This window comes from Terrapene carolina, unplaced genomic scaffold (assembly GCF_002925995.2).
Source record: "Terrapene carolina triunguis isolate 2854851 unplaced genomic scaffold, T_m_triunguis-2.0 Scaffold68, whole genome shotgun sequence".
Classification (NCBI taxonomy): domain Eukaryota; kingdom Metazoa; phylum Chordata; order Testudines; family Emydidae; genus Terrapene; species Terrapene triunguis.
The window spans coordinates 23,791,622-23,814,924 of NW_020664419.1; the positions used below are offsets into that span (position 1 = coordinate 23,791,622).

Consider the following 23,303-nt stretch of genomic DNA (forward strand, 5'->3'; position numbering starts at 1 on the left):
TCCCTCTGTCCCAAATATTCCCTGCCATCAATTTGGACAGCCTTAACATGCTCCATATCTGGTTCTGCAGAGGCTAACCTCACAGAACCAATATGATAGGTTTCAATTGCTTGGGGGGTTTCTGTGTTGAGGACAGCAAAACTAACATGAACTATTGTTTGCCTGCTTCTTCCTAGCACAGGGCATTTATTCCTCAGGTAATCAGTGGAATTACAGGATTACAGTGATAGGACCTTTTGGGCTTTTCTGCTTTTACAGATTTGGGATGAGGGTTAGAGGAATGTTTTTGGGTAAGAGAATGTTTAGGCTCCCAACCCCCTTCTCTCTTCCCAAGGACAAAATGGGTTCCTCCCTTCCCACCAATTTTAAACCCCTGTTTCTGTGGCCTGCCCTCAATAGATGCCTGATTCTGTTCAAAGGCATCAGCTAAAAAAGCACTCTCATCCACAGACTTTACATCTTTGTCCCATAGACACTGCTTTACATCAGCCTTACATACGCTTAGGAAATGCTCTTGAACAACAAGATCCAACATTACCGCAAAACTTGCCACCTCCTTACCCCTCACCCATTTTCCCAACAAATCTTTCATTTTGTTTACATATTCTCCATTACTCATACCAATATCCCTTTTAAGATTCCTAAATTTAACTCTATATGTTTCAGGGGTAATCTGAAAACTTCACAAAACAGTATATTTAAATTTACAATAGTCTAAAGCATCTTCAATAGGTATTCCATTGAATACATTTTCAGCTTTACCAGTTAATTTCGCAATCAGGGTAGGAACTCTATCATCAGGTATTTCATGTATTACACACAGCCTTTCGAAAGTAGTCAGATATTCAGCAATATCGTCACTGTATGCAGAACATAAGTGTTCCCGTTTGTGGATTTTTGGAGTGATGGGACTCGGGGTCGGGGGGATTCTGGTTCTGCTTCTCTAGCAGGTCCAGTTGGTGTTTTCGCTCTCTTTCCGTTCTCTTATTCTCTCTTTCTTCTCTCTCTCTTTTTCTTCCATGGCCCTTCTGTGTGCAGCTTCCTCTTCTTTGAGCCTCATTTCTGCGTGCCACATTTGAAACTCGCGATCCTTTGCCTTCTCTTCCGCTTCCAGTCTGGCCAGCTCTAGTTTTGTAGCTGCCTCTCTGGTAGTCATTTTTCTGCTTTTCTGGTCCTACTTCCCTTTCCCAAAATAAGCAAACAGAAAATAACAAAACTGTGACCTCCTCCTGACTGTTCTTAGCCACTGCACTTAAGACTCACTTAAAAATCACAAATATCTGTGCTTAAAGTGTGAACATACTGTGACAAAGTTCCTCCTCTACCTTGGTGGATCCTGCGCTTATTGGTGGATTTGCTCGCTTCACAGAGTCACCCTGTGGGTCAGGAAACAGTCCAGAGACCTTCCCCTCTGGTAGAAGCTATAGTCCAGGTCAATTCCCCCTGTGTTTGATCAGGAGTTGGGAGGTATGGGGGGAACCCGGGCCCGCCCTCTACTCCGGGTTCCAGCCCAGGGCCCTGTGGACTGCAGCTGTCTATAGTGCCTCCTGTAACAGCTGCATGACAGCTACAATTCCCTGGGCTACTTCCCCATGCTCTCCTCCAAACACCTTCCTTATTCTCACCACAGGACCTTCCTCCTGATGTCTGATAATGCTTGTACTTCTCAGTCGTCCAGCAGTACGCCTACTCACTCTCAGCTTCTTGCACACCTCTTGCTCCCAGTTCCTCTCACACACTTCCTCTCCTCTGGCTCCCCCTGGCTTGACTGGAGTGAGCCCTTTTATAGCATCAGAGGGGCCTTAATTAGAGTCAGGTGCTTAACTGCCTCACCTGACTCTTAGCAGGTTAATTGGAGTCAGGTGGTCTATTAGCCTGGAGCAGCCCCTGCTCTGGTCACTCAGGGAACAGAAAACTACATATCCAGAGGCCAGTATATCTCCCTTCTGCTACTCTGCTGTTCCCAACTGGTCTGGGTCTATCACATATCCCTCCCGCCTGCTCAACACCAAGGGGTTGGGCAGCTTGGGATGCCAGACAGTGTACACGTGATAAGCCATCGGCGTTGCCATGGTGACTCCCTGCTCTGTGCTGTATGCGGAACTGGAAAGGTTGGAGGGATAAGAACCACCTTGAACTCTTTCCTATCGCGCTCCTGGAGGGAGTCCTCGAACTTGGGTAGGGCGCCCCACAGATTGAATTCGTACCTGCCCAGGGGCGCCTGGTGATTTGCCACTTGCAACTGAAAGCTTGAGGACGAATACATTCCGAAAGAGTCCAGCCTCTGTGAACCTTTATTTTTCGGGGTAGGGGCTGGCTGACCCTGCTGTTCCCTGTGGTTGACCGACTCAACCACCAGGGAGTTGGGCGCCAGGTGGGTGTATAGGTACTCGTGTCCCTTGGCAGGTACAAAGTACTTACGTTCCGCTCTCTTATAGATGGGGGCCAACGAGGCCAGTGTTTGCCACAAGGCATTGAAATTTTTGCCACCCCTTCGCAGAGAGGCAAAAAAACTACCCTGCCCAGTGCCAAAGAGGACAGCACATTGAACAGAGAGTCCAAGGGTTCCTCGATCTCTCCTGCTTGGAGATGGAGGTTTGACATCACCCTTTTTAAAAGCTCCTGGTATCTCTAAAGTCCTCCTGCAGGATGGAGGGGGCGGGGCCGTTATTGCCTCATCTGGGGAGGGCAAGGAGGCCGGTACGATACTCTGGGTATCCGCCCGCACCGGAGGGTCCACCACTTGGTCGGTCTCCGGGCACAGTACCGAGGATGTATGTCCCACCGACCCCTTCCTTGGAGGTCTGGAGAGAGAGGCCGATGGTGCCTCTGAGGCTCCAGCTATCGAGCGAGCCCCGTCTGGGGCTACGTTGGGGCCACAGTGCCCACTGGGCCCGGTGCCACTGCACTTGCTGCGGCACTGGCGGGCCCGGTTGTTTGGCCTGGCTGGCCTGGCCATGGAAGAACGACTGCGAACAGAGGCCGGCTGACGAACGACCTGCCGCTCTCCCGGGACCGGGAGAAGCGGCGGTGCCAGGAGCGACGCCGACCATGGGACCGTGATCTCGACGTGGAGGATCGGTACCGTCAGTAGCAGCTGCTCTGCAATCGGCTCCGACGGGCGGACTCGCAGAGGCGACAAGCCGGCGATCGATGCCCGGGGCTGGGGAGGCGATGCCCTGGTGGGGTCTTGGAGCGGGATTCTGAGCGGGAATGGCGTTGACGTCTGTGCCGTGGCCGGCTGCGGTAACCCCTCTGAGATGAGGACCTTCGGCGACGTCTGCCTCGGTCCCGTCGGTACTCACTCCTTGAAATGGAGCGGTGCTGAGAGTCTCAGTCAGATGGCACCCAACCAGATAGTCTGGTGGGAGTGGAGGGCGATCCACGTGGACTTTGCCCTGAATGGTCGCTAGGTGGCGAACGGCGTCGGGAACGTTCCCTGGACCAAGACCGGAACCAAGCTGGGGGCGCCCTGGAGCGTGGGGCCGGCCTTGGCGGCGCTCCTGATACTGGTATGGACTTGACATCCCGGGCCGCCTGCAGGGCCTCTGGCGTTGAGGGCATCCGGACAGGTCTGGTCTGGTCCGAAGCGGCAGGGCTGCTCCGCTCTACGTGAGTTGGAGGCTAGAGGCCGGAGGAGGATCTAGGGCTGCCCAACATGGGTCTAGCCTCTGCCCTGGGTTTTCCTCAGTGCCACTGCGAAGAAGGCGTCCTTATTGCCTTCTTGTGCCCCGTAGATGGGAAGCCTTGCCGATTGGTCGAAGGTGCCGGAAGGTCACCACACACCGACCCCGCGGTGCCCAGCGCCGACTCGGAGCGGTGCGCCGGAGTCAGGGTCCGCGTCAACTCCATCAGAATGGTCCGGAGCCTGATGTGTCTTTCTCTCTTAGTCCGAGATTTGAACGACTTGCAAATCTTGCAACGATTGCTGATGAGGGTCTCTCCCAAGCAGCGTAAACCGTCTGCGTGTGGGTCACTCTTTGGCATAGATCGCCTACAAGTGTCACACGATTTAAAACCGGGACGCGGGGCATGTCCCGGTCCGGGCGCTCTAACTAACTGAACTAACTGAACAGCTAACTAACTACAGGTACTAACACTGAACGAACAAGCAGTTCTGGGGACGAACTACAGCAAAGCTGGAGCAGAGTAGTTCCACTGCACTTTCGCTGGTGGCAAGAAGGAACTGAGGGTGGGGGGTGCGCGCAGCTCCCCTTATACTGTGCTGTGGAGGCGCCACTCCAGGGGTCGCTGGGGCACTCCCCCCCTACAGGTACTGCTAGGGGAAAAACTTCCAGCACCGGAGCACGTGGCGAGCACACACACCTATTGTGGAATACACATGAGCAATCACTCGAAGAACCACCCCCTCTCCTGGGCTGTTCACGCACAGCCTCTGGCATGTAAGCTGCTCCCAGCTATGTGCAAGTGAATGACCCTAGCCAATATCTCTGGTCCCAGCCAGACCCTGGGAACTCCGTCTTCCAGTGTCCAGTTATGCTCGCTGATGTTGCAAGCTTACATAAGTTCGTCAATTTAAAAAAGAAATTGATATGTACCAGGCTTGTTCTCCCAAGGGGAGTCTCTCACACACTGCAAACCAAATGCACTGCTTCAGGTAGAATAAACAGATTTATTAGCTATAAAGGTAGATTTAAATGATTATAAGTCAAAGCATAACAAGTCAGATTTGGTCAAATGAAATAAAAGCAAAACGCATTCTAGGCTGATCTTAACACTTTCAGTGTCCTTACAAATTCACCACAGGCTGGCTCTTCAGCCAGGCTCTCTCCTTCGATCAGTGGTTCAGTCACTTGGTGGTGGTGGTGGTGTCTGTAGATGTAGGTGGAAGAGAGAGAGCATGGCAAAATGTCTCTCCCTTTTATCATGTCCTTTCTTTCCTCTTGGCTTTGCCCCCCCCCCCCTTCAGAGTCAGGTGAGCATTACCTCATTGCAGTCCCAAACTGCCCAAAGGAAGGGGGTGACTCCCTCGAGGGTCTAACAGATTCTTTTGTTGCTGTATAACACAGTGTCCATTGTTCCTGTGAGGCTGGGCTGGGTTTGTCCCAACCATGCCCTGACGAGGTGTGAACTGCCTCTCTGTTCTTGGAGAGTTTTTGCATGGGCTTGCTTTAAGCCATGAGGATACATTTTCAGCCTCATAACTATATACATGAAATTATAATCTATAACCTTACTATAATATTACTGTAACAATTACTATAACATCACTATAACAACCATGCTTACTGCATTCTGAGCCTTCCGAAGACACTCAAGATGACAAACTTTGCATTGGATGTCATACAATCATTTCATAAAGATGAACGTGAGGGTGTAGAGCGTTTCCCCGAGGTACAGAGTGTCACAAGGAGGGATCACAAGGTATTGAAAATTTTATTAGTTCAAAGGAAAGAAAATCTCTCTTCCTACTCCCTGCATACCCTTACCCTTCAAGGTCAAGTATTCTCATTCAACCCCTTGAAACACAGACAATTACATAGTTTTATCATTGCTAGCATTGCTCTCAGAGGTGCGTGAACTGCCTCATTCATCTCAATCACGGCCATGTGGATTCGATGGGCCGTGTGATTTGGCATTTTTCCAATGTACCATAGAATTCAGCATTTTTGCCATAGAACTGCTCTTTTGCTGCAGCCAGCAGCCCAGCATTTTGTTTTCTGTCTCCCTATCCTGCTGGGACCTGCTTGCAGGTGCCTCTTGCTCTCCAAGTTTCTTCTCATGAGGTTGCAACTATCCTGCTCTTCCCAATGGCTATAGGGTCAAGCACTCCCAGGCAGTTCTGTTTGGTATGGAATAGCTTGAGAAACACTGTTCTATTGGAGTCCAAGAAATTTGTATTCATATTTACCGGTTTTAGGTAAAATCACATTAAGAGAACAGTTGCAGGTTTTTATGTGCAAAATACAGTAACTTCTAGCTTATGCAGGATATTCATTATTTGTGTGAAAAACCGTCTTTAACATATAAAATATTATCATAAACAACTGCAAATGAATTGAATGTCTAAGAAAAATTAAGTTTTCTAATAAATATCCACTAGAATTATTGCATCAAAGAGGAACTTCTCTGGCATATTCCAGAATAAATCAGAGTAAGAAAAAACTAATAATGCGGATGAACACGTGTATGGAAGATCATCTAAGGTAAAGTTTATCAAATCAACCGGAAAATGATTTCATTGCATTCAAAGTTATAAATAAGTCATTAATTGCAACTGTAAAATACCAAGCAAATTTATTAGGAGAAAGATTTTAACCATACCCTGTTTAAAGCATCAAGCACTAGTGTGTGAGTCCCCTCCAACAAACACTGGTTTTTAATTACTTTTAAGGTAAGCATCAAGTCAGCATCTCCCACTGTTCCTGAAGAACCATTTTGCAGTTCTTTCATGGCACCTGTAACACACAGAAAAACACTTCTTCAGGGAAACAAATTTCACATTTTCTTTGTAAAATCAGTACTGCAATCAAACTGATGCAAAGTTATTTACAAATAACTCATGAGACCTGTGGGATGGGGTGTACTCTCCACACTGACCCTGAGAGGGTAAATTAGGCCCAATTAACCTACAGTCTGCACCTGGAGGAGAAGCCATGGAGCAGGGATTGATTAAATGAGGCTCAGCTGGACAGGGACAGGGGGTGCCTGTATAAAACCCAGAAGCTGAGGAGCAGAAGAGAGCTGTAAGGAAGTAGTCTGCAGTCACCCCCTGGGAGAAGGGAAGTGTATCTGGGACTAGAGGCAAGAAGCCTACAGTTACTCCCTGGGAGGGCGGAGCATAGCTTGGAAAGCCCAGAGAAGGGGAAGAGTAGAGAGGTAGGCAAGGCTCAGGGAGAGGAGCAGAGAGGTATGGGGTAAGTCAGACTTTGGGTGCTGATGAGAGGGCTTCTGAGCCAAGACCCAGAGTAGAGGGTGGGCCTGTGTCCCCCCCTACCAGCTGCTGAAGTGGCATTGGTGGGGCAGTGAGTAGGAAGACTACCTAAGCCCATTTGTCAACAGGGACTTTGATACCCTGGAAGAGGGGGGACATGTATGGTGACCCGGCCAGAGGGTTGAATCATGAAGAGGAGGCTGCAGTTCTTGGAGTGAGAGGGGTTTGCAGGTCAAGGGGATGATGGGAGAGACACTGCCGGCGGAGGGTGCAACACCTAGCCAGAGCTAATCTCCAGGAAGAGGTGCCACCAGTAGTGAGTGCACCCCATGACAGCCTAATTCTAGTTTCCCACTGTTTTCACACTTCTGTAATGTCACAGACCAGAGTTACCAAGAGCCCATGGAGTGAGTTAAAACTCTATTTCCCCATGTTGTTGATTATTACGAAACAAATACTCACTCCAAAGAATTTTGGTTGCAGCAAAATGGGGGGATTTTGTATGTGAACTTGTACAATATGTTAATCATTCATAAGCTGAATCCCAATTAACCTCAAACCTAGTAAAATCAGATGGGATACAGAGAGATCACGTATTTTTCTATGAGTGGGGATGAAGTCTAATCATACAGAGAAACATGTAGGGCTCCAGTCAATAGCAGATTCAAGAGAAATGAAAAATTCAGCTTTTGTTTTTCACTTTCAGTTCAAAATCTAGCAAGAAATTAATTACTTAATGGAGCTCTGTTTCTTAGTGTCCATACTACTTACTTTAAATGCCTTTAGGATTTTCTTGGAAGGAAAACACTTAAAAGGATTTTTTGACTACTATATCTTTCTGTTGGCAGCAGATTAGAAACCAAATTATATCCACAGATAACATCAATGGAAATTGTGCACACAAACTAACAGGACCATGTTCTGCTCTTTTAACATTTTTGTAGTAATCAGCACTCACCGCAAAGTGGCACTACAGAAAGTAACTAGAGATCATGTAAAAGACTCTTTAGGATTCAAGAATGTACTGATTATTTTTTCTATAAAAGACTAACTTTCTTCGCGTATTAACCTTCAAACGCCAACTAGGGCAACAGTCAAAGGAAAAAAAACTTGTCTCTTTTTTGGCTTCATTATGACGGACAAAGGCTCACAAGATTTTAGCAAAAAAAGGAGAATTTCTCCTACTTGCTTGTTAAAGTTGACTATCAAGTCTTAAATCTCCTGTTTTTGCTCAAGGTCTCATTGAATGAATGGAAAAATAATACAATTATATTACAAGGGACAAGAAACTAAAATCTGAGCTTGTAAGAGAAACCTCCATTTTAATCAAACTGTTTAAAAAGGTTTGTTTTTGTCAATATTCATTTAACCAAAAGTCCTGACAAACACTTGCAAGAAATGCTATCTTCAAAAAGATTCCCCATCTCTTCAGTTAAGACTGAGAAAGCTCTCACTCCAGATCTTTAGTATTCTAATGAGACTGTCAGCAAAAACAAAGAAGACAAGACTTAATATTCTTGATTTAAAAAAATACTAAGGTAACAAAACAAGAATCTTTTCTAACCTTGTCCAAGCCTTCTGTTTCTACACAATAAAGAACAAAGGGAACACACATTTTTTCCCCCTTGCAGATTGCCTATAAGGTGTTTCTTTGGAATGGATTTCCTAAATCATCTAGTTTGGACTCACAACTATTTGCTGTAGACAAGAGCTAATATGTTTCTAATCTTGAAGTCACTGCCCCCACTGCTTGGTGTGTGAGATCCAGTTACAGTTCATTGTCATATAGAACAGAAGCAATACCTTCTGCTAGTATATCCAATTTGAAATAAAGTTTGTTATTTTTTGTCTATCACTAATGGAACATCCAATAATTAAGGTATAAAGTCACAGCAATGGAGCCATAGTCCCTAAGGGAAGCAGCAATGGACCAAATTCATCACTGATGAAAGTCCATCATTGGAGAAGTCAATAGAGTTTCAGCAGTGATTAATTTGGCCCAATATGTTCAATGTTTGCCAAGCTTTTTCTTCCACCTTTAAACTATGTTTCTACCCTTTTCAATCATAAAAGTTCTCCTTTAATTATAGAGCTTTAAGTAAAAATTACTCATACGAAGTTCCACTACAGGATGGATGATTAACTATTTTAAGAAAGATCAGAAAACAGCCTTCTTATTTATATTCTCCTATTTGATGTATAATGTCAACTATTTTCCTTGGATGACTTACCAGGGATCATGAAAGGTAAAATGACTCGAAGAGCCTCCAGCTGTACAGATGGCACCTTTTCATGTTTCCTCATGGCCTTTAGGACTTCTGATGCAACTGCTATCACTATGTCCAGATGAGGGAAACTAAGAGTAAATATGCATTTACAGAATTAATAAACATACAATTTAGAAATGCATTAGTTTTAGTTTGGTAAACAGCAATATGTGAGTCTGCACACTAATCTTCTCAGCTTTAACTAGCAAGCAAATTCAGCTAGTGTAGTTTTCTTATACAGTATTTCCATGCTTTTAATCTCTATTATAATACTAAATGTAATTATTTCAATCCTGGAACATTCAGAAGTTTTCTATGCAGTGCAGACTAATAACAGAGCATGTTACTGTGAAGTGTACATTTCATATGTACCACTTTAAGACTCTGCTCTAGATGCAAGAAAGGACATGTGATCTCACTCCCTCCGTTTGCTCCATAATTTCCATAAACAGTTCATGAAGTGACAGAAGCTTGTTTCTGTTCATTTCTGCAATCTGTCATGTCAGATTTTGATCTATCAAAACTGCATTTATTAAGATTAAAAAAAAAACCAAAACCCTAGCTCAGTTTATTGGCATTCCAAAATGGGTAGCAACAAAGCCTCTAATTAGCTTTTGAAGGCATTCTTCTTTATTTTAATATTTTTTCATTAAAGTGGTAAAAAATAGCACCTAAACACATGCTAAGGCTGCTGTCCTTTCTAAATTTCACTCTTTCATAGCAATATTTCCTTTAAAATGTTTCTATTACACAATTAGGTCAGTGGTCCCCAAACTGTGGGCCATGCCCCCCTAGATGGGCATGGAGCAACTATTTTTGGGGGGCAGCGGGGCTCGTTGGGGGCAGGGAGGGTACACAACCCAGCCCCACTCTGCCCCTGGCCTTCTGGCCCTCCAGCTCCTGGCAGCAGTTCTGGCCCTGCTCCCGACAACAGTTCCTGGGGTGGCGCAGACCAGGTGGGGGGCACGACTGAAGAAGTTTGGGGACCACTGAATTAGGTAAATAAAAATGCACTTTCTTTCCAAGTAAAAGGACTTAATGCAATTGCAGATGACTACTTTCATATGTAAATATGGTTGTGCAGCACATTAACATTCATGTGATAAGGAAATAAGAGGTAATACTTGATCAGCGAGATGAGGAAGTTACTCACCTTCTGCAGTAATGCAGTAACAATGGTTCCTCAAGATGTGTCTGTGTCCCTGTACTGCTGATCAGAGATCTTTGGTAGCAGTGTCCGTTCACCCAGCGCATGTGCTGCTCCTTGCCTGCCATGAGGCTGGCCAGCGTGCGCGGGTGAACCCTCCTCAGTTCCTTCTCTACCGCAGAGTCAATGGCAAGGACTCTGAGGTAGAGGGGAGGAGGGTGGGTCGTGGAGCACCCACAGAGATACATCTCAAAGAACCATAGTTACTGCACAAGGTGAGTAACTTCTTCTTCGAGTAGTGTCCCTATGGGTGCTCCACTGTAGGTGACACCCACCACTGGAGGCTGGGTCTTCAGAGTTGAGTCTGTTATAGATGATAGCACCGTGGCACCAAAGCTGGCATCTGCAGCCAAGTTTCCCAGGATGGCATAATGTTCTGCAAAGGTGTGTGCAGATGCCCAGGTAGCTGCGCTGCAGATTTCTGATATAGGGACATCCTTGGAGAAGGCAATGGAGGAGGAGACTGACCTCGTAGAATGTGTGTGTATTGAAGATGGGGGTGCTACATTATGTATCTGGTAACAGAGCTTGATACAGTTCAAGACCCATTTAGAGAATCTTTGAGCTGAAATTGCGGTACCTTTTGACTTATCTGCAATGGAGAGGAAGAGTCTCTGAGATTTTCTGAACGCTCTTGTTCTGTCCAAATAGAAGGCCATGGCTCTCCTCACATCGAGCATATGGAGGATGGCTTCCCTATTATGCTGATGAGGTTTAGGATAAAAGGTTGAAAGTTGAATAAGCTGATTTATATGAAAAGTGGAAGTCACCTTGGGAGTGAACTTTTGATGTGGTTGAAGAGTGATTTTGCCAGGGAAGAACACAGTGAAAGGGGGTGGGGGGGATGCATCATCAGGGCCACTATCTCCCCTACCCTTGCTGAGGTAATGGCAATCAGGAACGCTGTCTTCACTGAAAGGTGAGTTAATGATCAAGTGGCCATGGTTTCAAATGGTGGTCTAGTCAGTCGTTTCCTACTGTGTAATAGCACCTCCAGTACAGAGCAAGATGTCTCTATGTGCTAACACCATGAAGGAGCCAGGCTTTGAGTCGCAGAATCTGCAGGTTGGGATGGAGAGTGTGTCCCTCATTCTGCAATAGCAGATATGGAGTGATTGGAAGAGTCATCAGTGGTCATAGTGTCCGCTGTGACAGGTAAGGGTACCATATCTGCCTGGTCCAGGTGGAGCAATCCATATGATGATTGCTTTCTCTCTTTTCACTTTCAAAACAGGACTTTCAGAATTAGAGGGAATGGGGGAAAGGTGTAAAGAAGACCCTTGTCCCATGGGAAGAAGAGAGCATCCCTCATGGAGTGTCATCGAACCCCTCCTCTGGAGCAGTGCTGAGGATATTTCTTGTTCTGGTAAGTAGCGAACAGGTCTACTGTCAGTGTCCCCCATTGCTGGGAATATGTCACGTAGGACCACTAAATGTATTTCCCCTTCGTGGTAGCGTGAGAACTTGCAGCTGACGTTGTCCACTGTTGTGTTGTGCATTCCTGGGAGGTAGGCCACTGATGATACAACATTGTGGGAAATGCACCAGTCCCATAGCTTTAGCGCTTCCATACACAGGGAGTGTGATCAGGCACCTCCCTGACAGTTTATGTAATACATGCAGGCCACATTGTCCGTCATGACTTTTGTGTGCGTGTCTTTGATCAGCGAGAGGAAGTGAGCACACAAATTTTGGACCTCTCTGAGTTTGAGGAGGTTGATGTGAAGGCATGTTTCAGATGGCGACCATTTGTCCTGCACCATGAAACCATTGAGATGTGCACCCCACCATATGAGGGATGCACTGGTGGTCAGGAGTAATAATGGGGGAGGCTGAACAAATGGGATTCCCGTACATACGTTTACTGGGTCTTTCCACCAGTCCAAGGATTACTTGACCTTGTTGGGCATCAATAAAAATTTATTTATGCTCCCTGTTTGGCCTGTAAATCAAACTGAACCAGGCTTGGAGGCATCTCATGCATAGTCTGGCATGAGCTATGACCAATGTGCCTGCAGCCAAATGCCCTGGGAGCTGGAGGCAGTGTCTGGCCAAAATTTGGGAGTTGGACTGCATTTTCTCTAACAGCGTGGATAGGCTGAGGAATCAGTGTGGTGGGAGGAACACCTTTGCCTGGATGGAGTTGAGGTCAGCTCCTATGAATTCTAGTCTTGTACCAGTGTTAATGTTTATTTGTAGACCCAGATTCTGGTATAGATTCAGTGTTGTTTGGGTGACTCGCTGGGCTTTGGCAAAGGAACTGAGAAGGCAGTCATCAAGGTAAGGATAAATCATGATTCCCTGAGAGTGCAAGTGAGCTGCCACTACCAAGAGGACTTTGGAGAATAACCTGGGGGCCAACAAGAGGCCAAAAGGGAGTACTCTGCACTGGTAGTTGTCTTGACCTTGCGTGAACCTATGGTAACATCTGTGACTCAGTATGATGGAAATGTGGAAGTACGCATCTTGGAGGTTGAGGGCAGAAAATCAATCTTCTTTCTCTAATGCTGGAATAATCATTGATAGAGTGACAATCTTCATATATCTGAGTACTCTGAGGTCCAGTATGGGTCTCCAACCTCCCTTTTTCTTTGGTATTAGAAAGTAATAAGAATAGAAGCCTTTGCCTCTTAGATGTATGGGCACAGGCTCTATCGCTCCTACACTAAGGAGATGGCTTACCTCCTGATGTAGCAGACTCTCGTTAGAAGGGTCCCTGAAGAGGGACGGGGAAGGGTGTTTGGGGGGGCGGGGGGGGGGAGGGAGGAGAAATGGATGGCATATCCATCTTGGATATTTCCAGCATCCATTTGTCAGAGGTTATCCAGTCCTAGATGCTTCAGAACAAGGTTAGATGGTCTCCGAAGGGATAGGTGGGGTTAGTGAGGAGATATTGAGGAGAATGTTATACGGGCACCTCAACCAACCCATCAAAACTGCCACTTCAAGGTGGGGTGCTAAGAGCAAGTTGGTTGAGAACCTGACTGCTGTCGCCTGGGGAACCTAGACTTCTTCCTCTGTGGTTCGTAAAATTTCTGTGTACTGTGATGAGTGGGGCTTGAACAGTCGCTGAGGGCTGTACTTTCCTTCATAAGCAGGAGTATAGATCCTGAGGGATCGAAGAGTTGCCCTAGAATCCTTCAACATGTGAAAGGATGTGTCGGTTTTCTTGGCAAATAACTTTGTCCCTTCAAATAAGGTCCTCCACTGTAGTTTGGACTTCTTTAGGGAAGCTGGATAAAGGAAGTCATGAAGCCAGTCTCATCACAATGGCTGTGGAAATCGAGTGTGCCGCCATGTCAGCTGCATCTAATGTGGACTGGAGGGATGTTTGACCAGTTGGCCCTCATTGACTATGGCCTTGAATTGTTCCTTGTGAGAATCAGGAAGTTGCTCAATAAAGGAACGGAGTTCCATTTAGTTGTGGTATTCATATTTTGCCAACAATACTTGGTAATTTGCTATGCAGAACTGGAGGGGGCTGAGGAATACGCCTTCCTGCCAAACAGATCCAGGCATTTCCAGACCCAGTCATAAGGGGTGAATTTGAACTGGTGCTGGTGGCCCTCAGAGTTGACTGCATCCACAGTAATCAAATAGGGGGGCAGATGGGAAAAGAGAAACTCTGTGTCCTTTGCTGGCACGTAATACTTTTTGTCCACCTGCTTGCATGTTGGTGGGACTGAAGCAGGGTTCTGCCACATGACTTTGGTGGGATCCAGGAGTACCTCCTTAATAGGGAGAGCCACTCTGAAGGAGGTGGAGGAATGTTGTCCATCAGCTTGTGGTGAGACTTGGTTACCTCCTATAACAGTATTTGCGGGGCTTCAGCCACCTCCTGTGCCAAGTCCTGGAATAATTTGAAATCATCAACCATCAATGGCGGAGGGGGCATCACTGTCTCATCTGGTGAGGACGACGATAAGTGGGCTTGAGGAATGACTTCCTCCTCCACCTCAGCCTCTACTATCTCCTTGTTTGTTCAGGGGGTTCAGAAGCCCTTGAAGCTGCGACTGAAGGAAAGAGTGTCTCCTCGTTTGCTGGTGTGCCACACTACAGGCATGGGAGGCTTGTTGTCCCTGAGCCTCCCAAGGGTCCTAGTATGGCTATTGTGATGGGTTGGAGCCTGGTGGTTGGTACCACAGTTGACCAAACCAGGGAGGCTGTGGATTAGGGGGACAATAAGTTGGATGTCCACAGTGAAACTAAGCCCCATATGGCAGGTGAGAAGAGCGTTGAGAATCCATGTCTTCTCGCTCACTTTCTAACTCTGATGATGAGAAGGGCAGTGCAAGTCAGGAAGATTTTGGCAAGTCCAGGGCCCTGGGTGAACTCTGTATCGAGGCCCCAGTACTGAGTCGGAGCAAGTCTGGTGCATCGGACACTGAAAGATCCGTTGCACACAGGAAATCTGGCAGCGTGGATGGTGTCGCTACTGGAGATGGTTGTCTGTCCCGAGAGGCTTGCACTGATGGGGTGGCGATGTGGACCCGGTAGTGAGTTCTGTCAGTGCCTGTGCACTGGGGTAGGTACTGGTGCCAACATCTGTACTGAGGGAGTCTTCCCCGGAGAGCATCTCCTATGTTTTCGTGCCCCCACAGTACCGGCGCTTCTTTGTCCGTGCCCATTGGGTCTTTAGGCAGTCTAATCTTGCTCCGTCAGCTTGGTACCACGCTTTCCCTGGGTACCAGATTTAGATGGCTTCAGTGCCATTGGTACTGATGATACTGATCAAGCCAGACATAGTTTTCAGCTCAATTGGGGTTCACTATGGGGACTCACTGACCTTTTCTTAGAGACCTTATGTGAGTGGCTCATTTCTCTGGGTTCACCTCCCTTTGAAGGATTGCGGTGAGAGCTCCTGCTGGGATTGCAGGGATTGAATGGCCGACTCCATGAGTAGGAGTTTGAGTCTTAGCTCTGTCTTTCTGGATCTGGGCTTCAGTTGCTGACACAAGCCACACTTTTGTGGAATGTGCTTCTCTCCCAGGCAGCAAACACACTGCAAGTGTTCATCAGTCACTGGGATAGATTCCTTGCAACTGAGGCACTTTTTGAAGACGGGCAAGCTGGACATATCCTTGTCCATGGGATCCGCCCCACACACTGGGGTTGGGGGAGACAAGCCCTTTTCTTTTCTTTTTTTTTATTTAAGGCACGTCCAAATAAAATACAAAGTAACAAAGAAAAAGCTTTGGGGGAAGCTAAAAATTAGCAATTCTAAAAGAGTTAACGATCCACGAATGGACAGCTATAACTCCATCTCTAGCCAATGGCAGTTGAGAAGGAACTGAGGAGGGTTCAACAGAGCACACTGGCCAGCCTTGTGGCAGGCGAGGAGCAGCGCATGCATGGGCTGAGTCGACACTGCTACCAAAAACTTCTCTGATTAGCAGTGCAGGGATGCAGACACACCTACAGTGGAGCAACCATAGGGACACTACTCGAAGAACAACTATCACTTTTAATTCCACTGTTTCTAGACCAACAATGGCTCCCAGTTATAGCAGTTTGGAAGAACAGGGCATGCAAATTCATTCATTACATCATGCTGAAACAGAAAATAACAGATTTCATCACCGTACAGAATTACAATAATTTGCTTTATAAAAAAGCAGAGGGTTCTTTTCAAAAGTCTGGTTCAAGTAGAGTGAACTCCATCTCTGATTAAAGAATAAAAAAAAGGGGGGGCTATTAAAAATATACTTAGTTAATTGTAAGAATTCCTGACTTAAGATTTGATTTTATATATTTACACATATAAATTAGAAAGTTATCAGCACTCTTGTTATCAACTTTTGCTTAACTCTATATCCATATCAGCCAAAACAGAGCTGTAATTTTGTACTTGTTAAAACATTTCAGGCATAGATTTTCTTTGCACGCTATTTATTATTGTGTCATCTGTCCTGAAAAGGAAATAGGAAGTGAAAAAAGGAACTGAAAGTTTGTTTAGCTTCATAGTACTGAGAGCCGTAATATTCTTTGAACTTTCTTAAACCACAGTAATCTTGATGCCTGCCAGTGCAACAGTGCCTTGTTGGGATTATTTTCTCTCTTTTCCCAGAAATGTTTATTCCATTGTTGTATACATATATGCTGGTTTTTACTTTACAAATGAGACAATTTAGCATTTTCTAAAAAAAGGATAACACACAATGAAAATGTCAAAGTAAAATGATAAGTTCATATAAAGTCTAATGAAATTGCTTGGGTGAATAAGGACAGTTGAATCAGAATTTGCGGGACTGAATGCAATGCTTAGATCCTGGAAACACTTATGATCATGCCAACTGACTTCAATGAGACTACTCACACACTTAAAGCGTTGGCAAGATTGTGGCCTAATTCATGATTGTATTTCTAAGCAGGTTACAGTATCTTTAAGGCCATTCAGAAATCCTTAAGTGAAGCAAAGCACGAGAGGGAAATGGTTCCCACAGAAGTAAGCCTACTCAGTAGGTAGGCTATGTTGACCAATGAGGTGCTTATTTTTAGAGTGAAATTCATCCCAGCACAAAGCCTGAGCAAATCAGCTATGTGAAAAGAATTCTGATAGTTGGAGGGATGAAAAAGAACTGGATAAGTAATTTGTAATAAATTTGACAAATTTCAGTTTTTGTGAATTGTCCAAGAAAGGTTCATGATATTCTTCATTTATTACTTGAAATTATTTGACACAAAATTTCTGTGAATAATTCTTTATAGCTTATTCATATGCAGCTTGTTGAAATTCTTTAACATTCAAAATCTGAGCTGTTTTGACAGGCACACAGGATATTTCTGTTCCTTGACTGAATAAGTGTAACACTTAGAATCAAGTTTTCAGTGTGGGTACTCATGGCTAGGAGTTCTAAATTTGTTGTCTGCTAACATTCTGTTTCTGACAACTTTCTGAACAATAAATGCATTTGTGAGAATATCTGCGGAAAGTGAGTATAAAGGTGGAACGAACACCATCAAAGGGAATTACTTTAGCAACTGGAATTAATGTTTGTGAAAATGTCCAATATTTGTCCAACTCTACATGAAATTGACTGTGGCTTATGGGCTGCCTGTATAGTCCACGTACTGATGGTATCCACTGTGCAGTTCAGGGGGTTCAAAGGACCCAGGAGTAGTCTCTTTACCCCACCCCTCTGTATAGTTGATCCTGGGGCTTACGAAATTCAGAATCTTCTATGTGACTTCCACTCTGCAGTAAATTTTCACCCGACGTTAAGTAAATAACTAGCTGTCAATTATTTAAATATGTTTTAAAACCTGCACTAGAACATCACATGATCCCACATTACTAGGTATATCTTACCTTCCTTCAAAAACACGATTCAGCATTTTGCAGGCACTTTCAGCCACTTCAGGGGAGTCTGAATGTTTCTTCATTATGTCCAATGCATTAATGTGTATTCCTTTTGCCAACAGAACCTTTCTAATATTTACTACAACATGAGAAAGCATTATATGAACAAACATGAATATATTCATTTAGGCTGTGGTCCTGCCAACATCTGTGCATCTTCTAACTTGAAGCAGGCAAGTAGTCCTACTGACGTCAATAGGACGTCTCACTTGTTTGAAGTTATGTATATGTATAAGACTTTGCAAGGCCAACACTTTATTTACAAATTTATATACATACAAACTAGAAAATGGTATAGGCTGAAGTAGAGTAGAGTGTATTTGCACAACTTAGCCCATAAACTTAGGATCTTAAAAGTGCCTAATGGGAACAAATACAGTCAATATTTCCAGTTATGCAAAGTCACCATTATGGGATGCAGGATTTATCATTGAGTCTATTTTTAATTGTTTATTTTATTTCAAAATAACTTTTACTGTGAATTTTTCTTCTGTGATCATACAAGAAACCTAGAACTTAAAAAAAAAAAAAAACACCCTTTAATTTTCAAAATAAGGCTCCAAAAATAAGTATTACTTTCTGCATGGGTCCAAAGTCTTTCAGTTTCACCAATATAACTCCATTTACTTTAATGGAATTAATCCATAACTGAGATCTGATTCAGATTAAGTAATGAGTACATCATACCTGAAATAACACTGCAGAATAGAATAGTCATGTTTATACCACATGAATCCTGCACTGGTCATCATAACTATCACTAACTCCTGCCTTTCACAAGCTAGCATGTACATTTCAAACCATTATGTAAATTGACTATACATTGTACTTGTAGATTTCAAGATGCTTCTCCCCATCTATGGTTTCTGTGTTAAGTACGTTATTTTAAAAGGGAAAAAAAAGCAGGGAGAGAATTTTAAAAAGGCAAAACTCAAAGACCTTGGACTGGGATCTTCAAAGGAAATTAAGAAAGTTAGGCGCTGAGCTCCCATAGAATTTCAATGGGAATTAGATGCCTACCTCCCTTAGGCCCCTTTGAAAATCCCACCCCTTGTTGTAATAAAATTGTATATCATAATGTATACATACTGTGTGTGTGTATATATCTATAGCTATTAAAATCCAAATATATAACTTTTTGCTCACATGCAACTAATACATCTGCATGATTTGGGTTTATGTAGAAAGAGATACTGTTACATGTAACAACAACATTGTACTATACAGTTCAATATGTAAATAATTGTATTCGGATGGCCTGGAGGTCTAGTGGCAACATAATGCAATCTCACCTGGGGGTGCCAATCTCTTGTCTCACTCTACCCAAGACTTTCAGGGTCAGGAACAGCAACAGGACAAGGGCCATGATCCTGGAAGTGCTTAAGTGCATGCTTAAATTTCAGTGCATGAGCTGTCCCAACCCTAACCCCTGATGATATTATGTAACAGTATCCTGTAATATTACTGTAATAAATTGTTGATGAAGTCTGACAGTGAAGACGAGGGAATCTATTACTAAATTTCCTTACCATTTTGTTCTGATAAAGTTGCCAAGGCATTAGCAGCTGCCTGAAACACTTCTTTTGCAGTGGAATGCATCAGCATGGCTAGCATCACTTCTCTGTGTATGGGGTACCTTTCACAAAAATAAATAAATCACTGCACAATGGCCATATTACAATGATTATAGTGCATTTTAAGGAATCTATATTAGAATTAAGTGAAATTATTCTTTGTAGATCATAATACCAGGTTGTTAATGTTTTGCCATAGCAACAGTTAAAGAGAAAGCCCTTTAAATAGTTGCAAACTGCCCATTCCTGTCTCCCTGACATTAATGGGAGCTTTGTCTAAATGAGTCAAGGTCCACAAAAGAATACAATAAAGTGTATTTCAAATTTGGCTATCATGGCATCTCTGAGAAGGAGATGACAAAGAGATTCTCTCGGTCTCGCTCAAGTCCAGCTTCTCCTCCCTGATTCCAGTAGTGCCTCCTACACCTCAGCTTTCCATCTAATTTGGGGGCTTATTCCTCATCTTTTTCTCCCAAGCTACCAGGTGGTTCAAGCTCCTCCCCCAGCCCTAATCTTTTGGGAACAGCAGCAAGCTGAGTGTCTTCAGGCAGCATCCTCTCCCCCAGGTATCCCTGCTGGCCCTGCCCTGTTTGATGAATTAGAAAGCAACAAAAGGGAAACAAAGTACCATAAATTAATTAACCCAAGTGACCTAACAATTAGTTTTGAATCTCCGTGCTCCCCAACATATAGTTCAAGTTATTACTACTGACTGTTTATCTTCATCTCCAATTTTCTCATGAAGGTTGCACTGGTACATAAACAGATTGTTCAAAGCCCAACAAGCAGCCTCCTGAATTTAAAACAAGAGCAAAATAAAATACTTTTAAAACACATACAATTTAAAACAGCTACAAATTATTTAAAAAACATTTTAAAAATAGTTCCACTATTTTGCCACTCTGTTGTGGAGGTCAACACATCGAAAACAGATAAAAAAATAAACAGTTATGAATAAAAATACTAATTCAGTCACAATTTATGTTATCCAGGTTGTTATGATGACAGAAAGCCTCACTTAATTTTTATATATACACACATCTTACTAAAAATACACACACATCTCTCATAAACCTCTCCAACGCATCATCAGTGATCTACAACCCATCCTGGACAATGATCCCTCGCTTTCACAGACCTTGGGAGGCAGGCCAGTCCTCGCCCACAGACAACCTGCCAACCTTAAGCATATTCTCACCAGCAACCACACACCGCACCATAACAACTCTGCCTCAGGAACCAATCCATGCAACAAACCTCGATGCCAACATATCTACACCCACAACACCATCACAGGACCTAACCAGATCAGCTACAACATCACCGGTTCATTCACCTGCACGTCCACCAATGTTATATATGCCATCATGTGCCAGCAATGCCCCTCTGCTATGTACATTGGCCAAACTGGACAGTCACTACGTAAAAAGATAAATGGACACAAGTCTGATATCAGGAATGGCAATATACAAAAACCTGTAGGAGAACACTTCAACCTCCCTGGACACACAATAGCAGATGTAAAGGTAGCCATCTTACAGCAAAAAAACTTCAGGACCAGACTCCAAAGAGAAACTGCTGAGCTTCAGTTCATTTGCAAATTTGACACCATCAGATCAGGATTAAACAAAGACTGTGAATGGCTATCCAACTACAGAAGCGGTTTCTCCTCCTTTGGTGTTCACACTTCAGCTGCTAGCAGAGGACCTCACCCTGCCTGATTGAACTAACCTCGTTATCTCCAGACTGATTCTTGCCAGCATATTTATACCCGCCCCTGGAAATTTCCATTACATGCATCCAATAAAGTGGGCATTCACCCACGAAAGCTTATGCTCCAATACATCTGTTAGTCTTAAAGGTGCCACAGGACTCTCTGTTGCTTTTTACAGATCCAGACTAACACGGCTACCCCTCTTATACTTGACACATCTCTCATGTTCTTATTGATTGTTGTTTTATTTCATGAATAGAATTTAGAAATTTCCCTGGCTTGCTTTTTTTCAAACAAGCCATGGACCATCTCTTTTTCTCACTGTGCTAAGCAATACCAAGTTGATAAGGGGAAAGAGAGTTACCTTTTCCGTAACTGGTGTTCTTCGAGATGTGTTGCTCATGTCCATTCCACAATAGGTGTATGTGCTCGCCACGTGCACTGGTGCCAGAAGTTTTTTCCTTAGCAGTACCCGTAGGGGAGTGCCCCTAGCAACCCCTGGAGTGGCACCACCATGGTGCGGTATAAAGTGCTTTGCCACCCTCAGTTCCTTCTTGCCAGACAACTCCGACAGAGGGAAAGGAGGGCGGGATGTGGAATGGACATGAGCAACACATCTCGAAGAACACCAGTTACAGAAAAAGTAACTAACTGTCTTTTCTTCTTCAAGTGATTGCTCATGTGCATTCCACAATAGGTGATTCCAAGCTATATCTGTTGGAGGTGGGTAGGAGTTCACAGACACTTGGGACGGAGCACTGCCCTGCCAAACCCAGCGTCCTCCCTAGTTCGGGAGACGAACGTATAATGCAAGGTGAACGTGTGGACCGATGACCATGTGGCAGCCCTGCAAATGTCCTGAATAGGGATGTGAGCCAGAAAGGCAGCTGACGAGGCTAACGCCCTTGTCGAGTGCGCCCTCACAATCGGCAGCGGGGGAACTCCCACCAGGTCGTAACAAGTCCAGATACATGAAGTGATCCAGTTGGAGAGCCGCTGGGTGGAGATTGGCCGACCTTTCATGCGTTCAGCTGCGGCAATGAACAGCTGCGAAGATTTCCTGAACGGTTTCGTACTCTTCAGGTAAAAGGCCAGAGCCCGTCTCACATCCAGCATGTGGATGTGGCACTCCCCACTGGACGTGTGGGGCTTGGGACACAGCACCGGCAGGAAAATGTCCTGGCCCATATGATAGGCGGAGACCACCTTGGGGAGGAACGAGGGATGCGGTCGGAGCTGGACATTGTCCTTATGGAACACCGTGTACGGGGGTTCAGAGGTCAGAGCCCGGAGCTTGGAGACCTGCCAAGCAGACGTGATCTCATGGAAAGTAGCCTTCTTTGTGGTGAGGTGGGACCAGGACCATGTAGCAAGCGGTTCAAATGGCGGTCCCATCAACTTAGCCAGTACCAAGTTCAGGTCCCACTGAGGGACCGGAGGCCTAACATAAGGAAAGAGGTGGTCCAAGCCTTTTGCAAGACCTTGCCGATCAGTGGAAATGGGAGAAAAGGCATACAGAAGCTGACCGGACCAAAACAGAAGGAAGGCGTGTCGGAGATCACGCCCATGCCCTGTCCCCCCAGAGCAGAAACAGGGACACCGGCGATTCTGCCTGATCGCAAAGAGGTCCACTTGGGGAATGCCCCACGTGCGGAAGATCCTGTGCACTACCTCCGGGTGCAGCAACCATTTGTGCTGAGAGGAAAAGTCCCGGCTCAGCCGATCTGCCCAAGAGTACTGGGCGCCTGGTAAGTGGTGGGCTTCCAGGGTATATCATGGGCTATACAGAAGTCCCACAGCCTGAGGGCTTTGTGGCAGAGGGCAGAGGAGCGGGTCCCACCTTGCCTGTTGATGTAGAACATCGAGGCCGTGTTGTCCGTGAGAACCCTGACCACCCTGCCTGCCAGGCCCAGGCGAAAGGCCACACAGGCTAGACAGTCTGCCCTGAGCTCCTTGACATTTATGTGCAGGGCTAGTTCCTGTGCTGACCACAGACCTTGGGTCTGGAGATTTCCCACATGAGCTCCCCTCCCCAAGTCCGACACATCAGACATCAGCTCCACAGTCAGGCTGGCCCCTGACCAGAACCCCTTGGAGCATGTTCCCCAGGGCGGACCACCAACAGAGGGAGGCTAGCACAGGTTCAGGTACCGTGAGGACTTTGTCCATCCTGTCTCTGGACTGGGAGAATGCTGAGGCCAACCAGAGCTGAAGGGGCTTCATCCTGAACCTGGTGTGATGAACCACGTACATGCACGCCAACATGTGACCCAGGAGCTGGAGGCA

General features: G+C 45.3%; 1 protein-coding gene across 1 annotated transcript in view; it reads right to left on the bottom strand.

Annotated features, from left to right (window-relative positions):
- Positions 1–23,303, bottom strand: part of LRRK2 (leucine rich repeat kinase 2) — a 122,080-nt gene that overhangs the window by 64,393 nt on the left and 34,384 nt on the right. The window contains exons 10-14 of the mRNA XM_026648909.1: positions 20,017–20,096; positions 19,259–19,365; positions 17,679–17,808; positions 9,127–9,251; positions 6,286–6,419 (exon numbers count right to left, since the gene is read on the bottom strand). Coding sequence (XP_026504694.1) covers positions 6,286–6,419; positions 9,127–9,251; positions 17,679–17,808; positions 19,259–19,365; positions 20,017–20,096 — 576 coding nt within the window. The remainder of the gene's footprint in view (positions 1–6,285; positions 6,420–9,126; positions 9,252–17,678; positions 17,809–19,258; positions 19,366–20,016; positions 20,097–23,303) is intronic.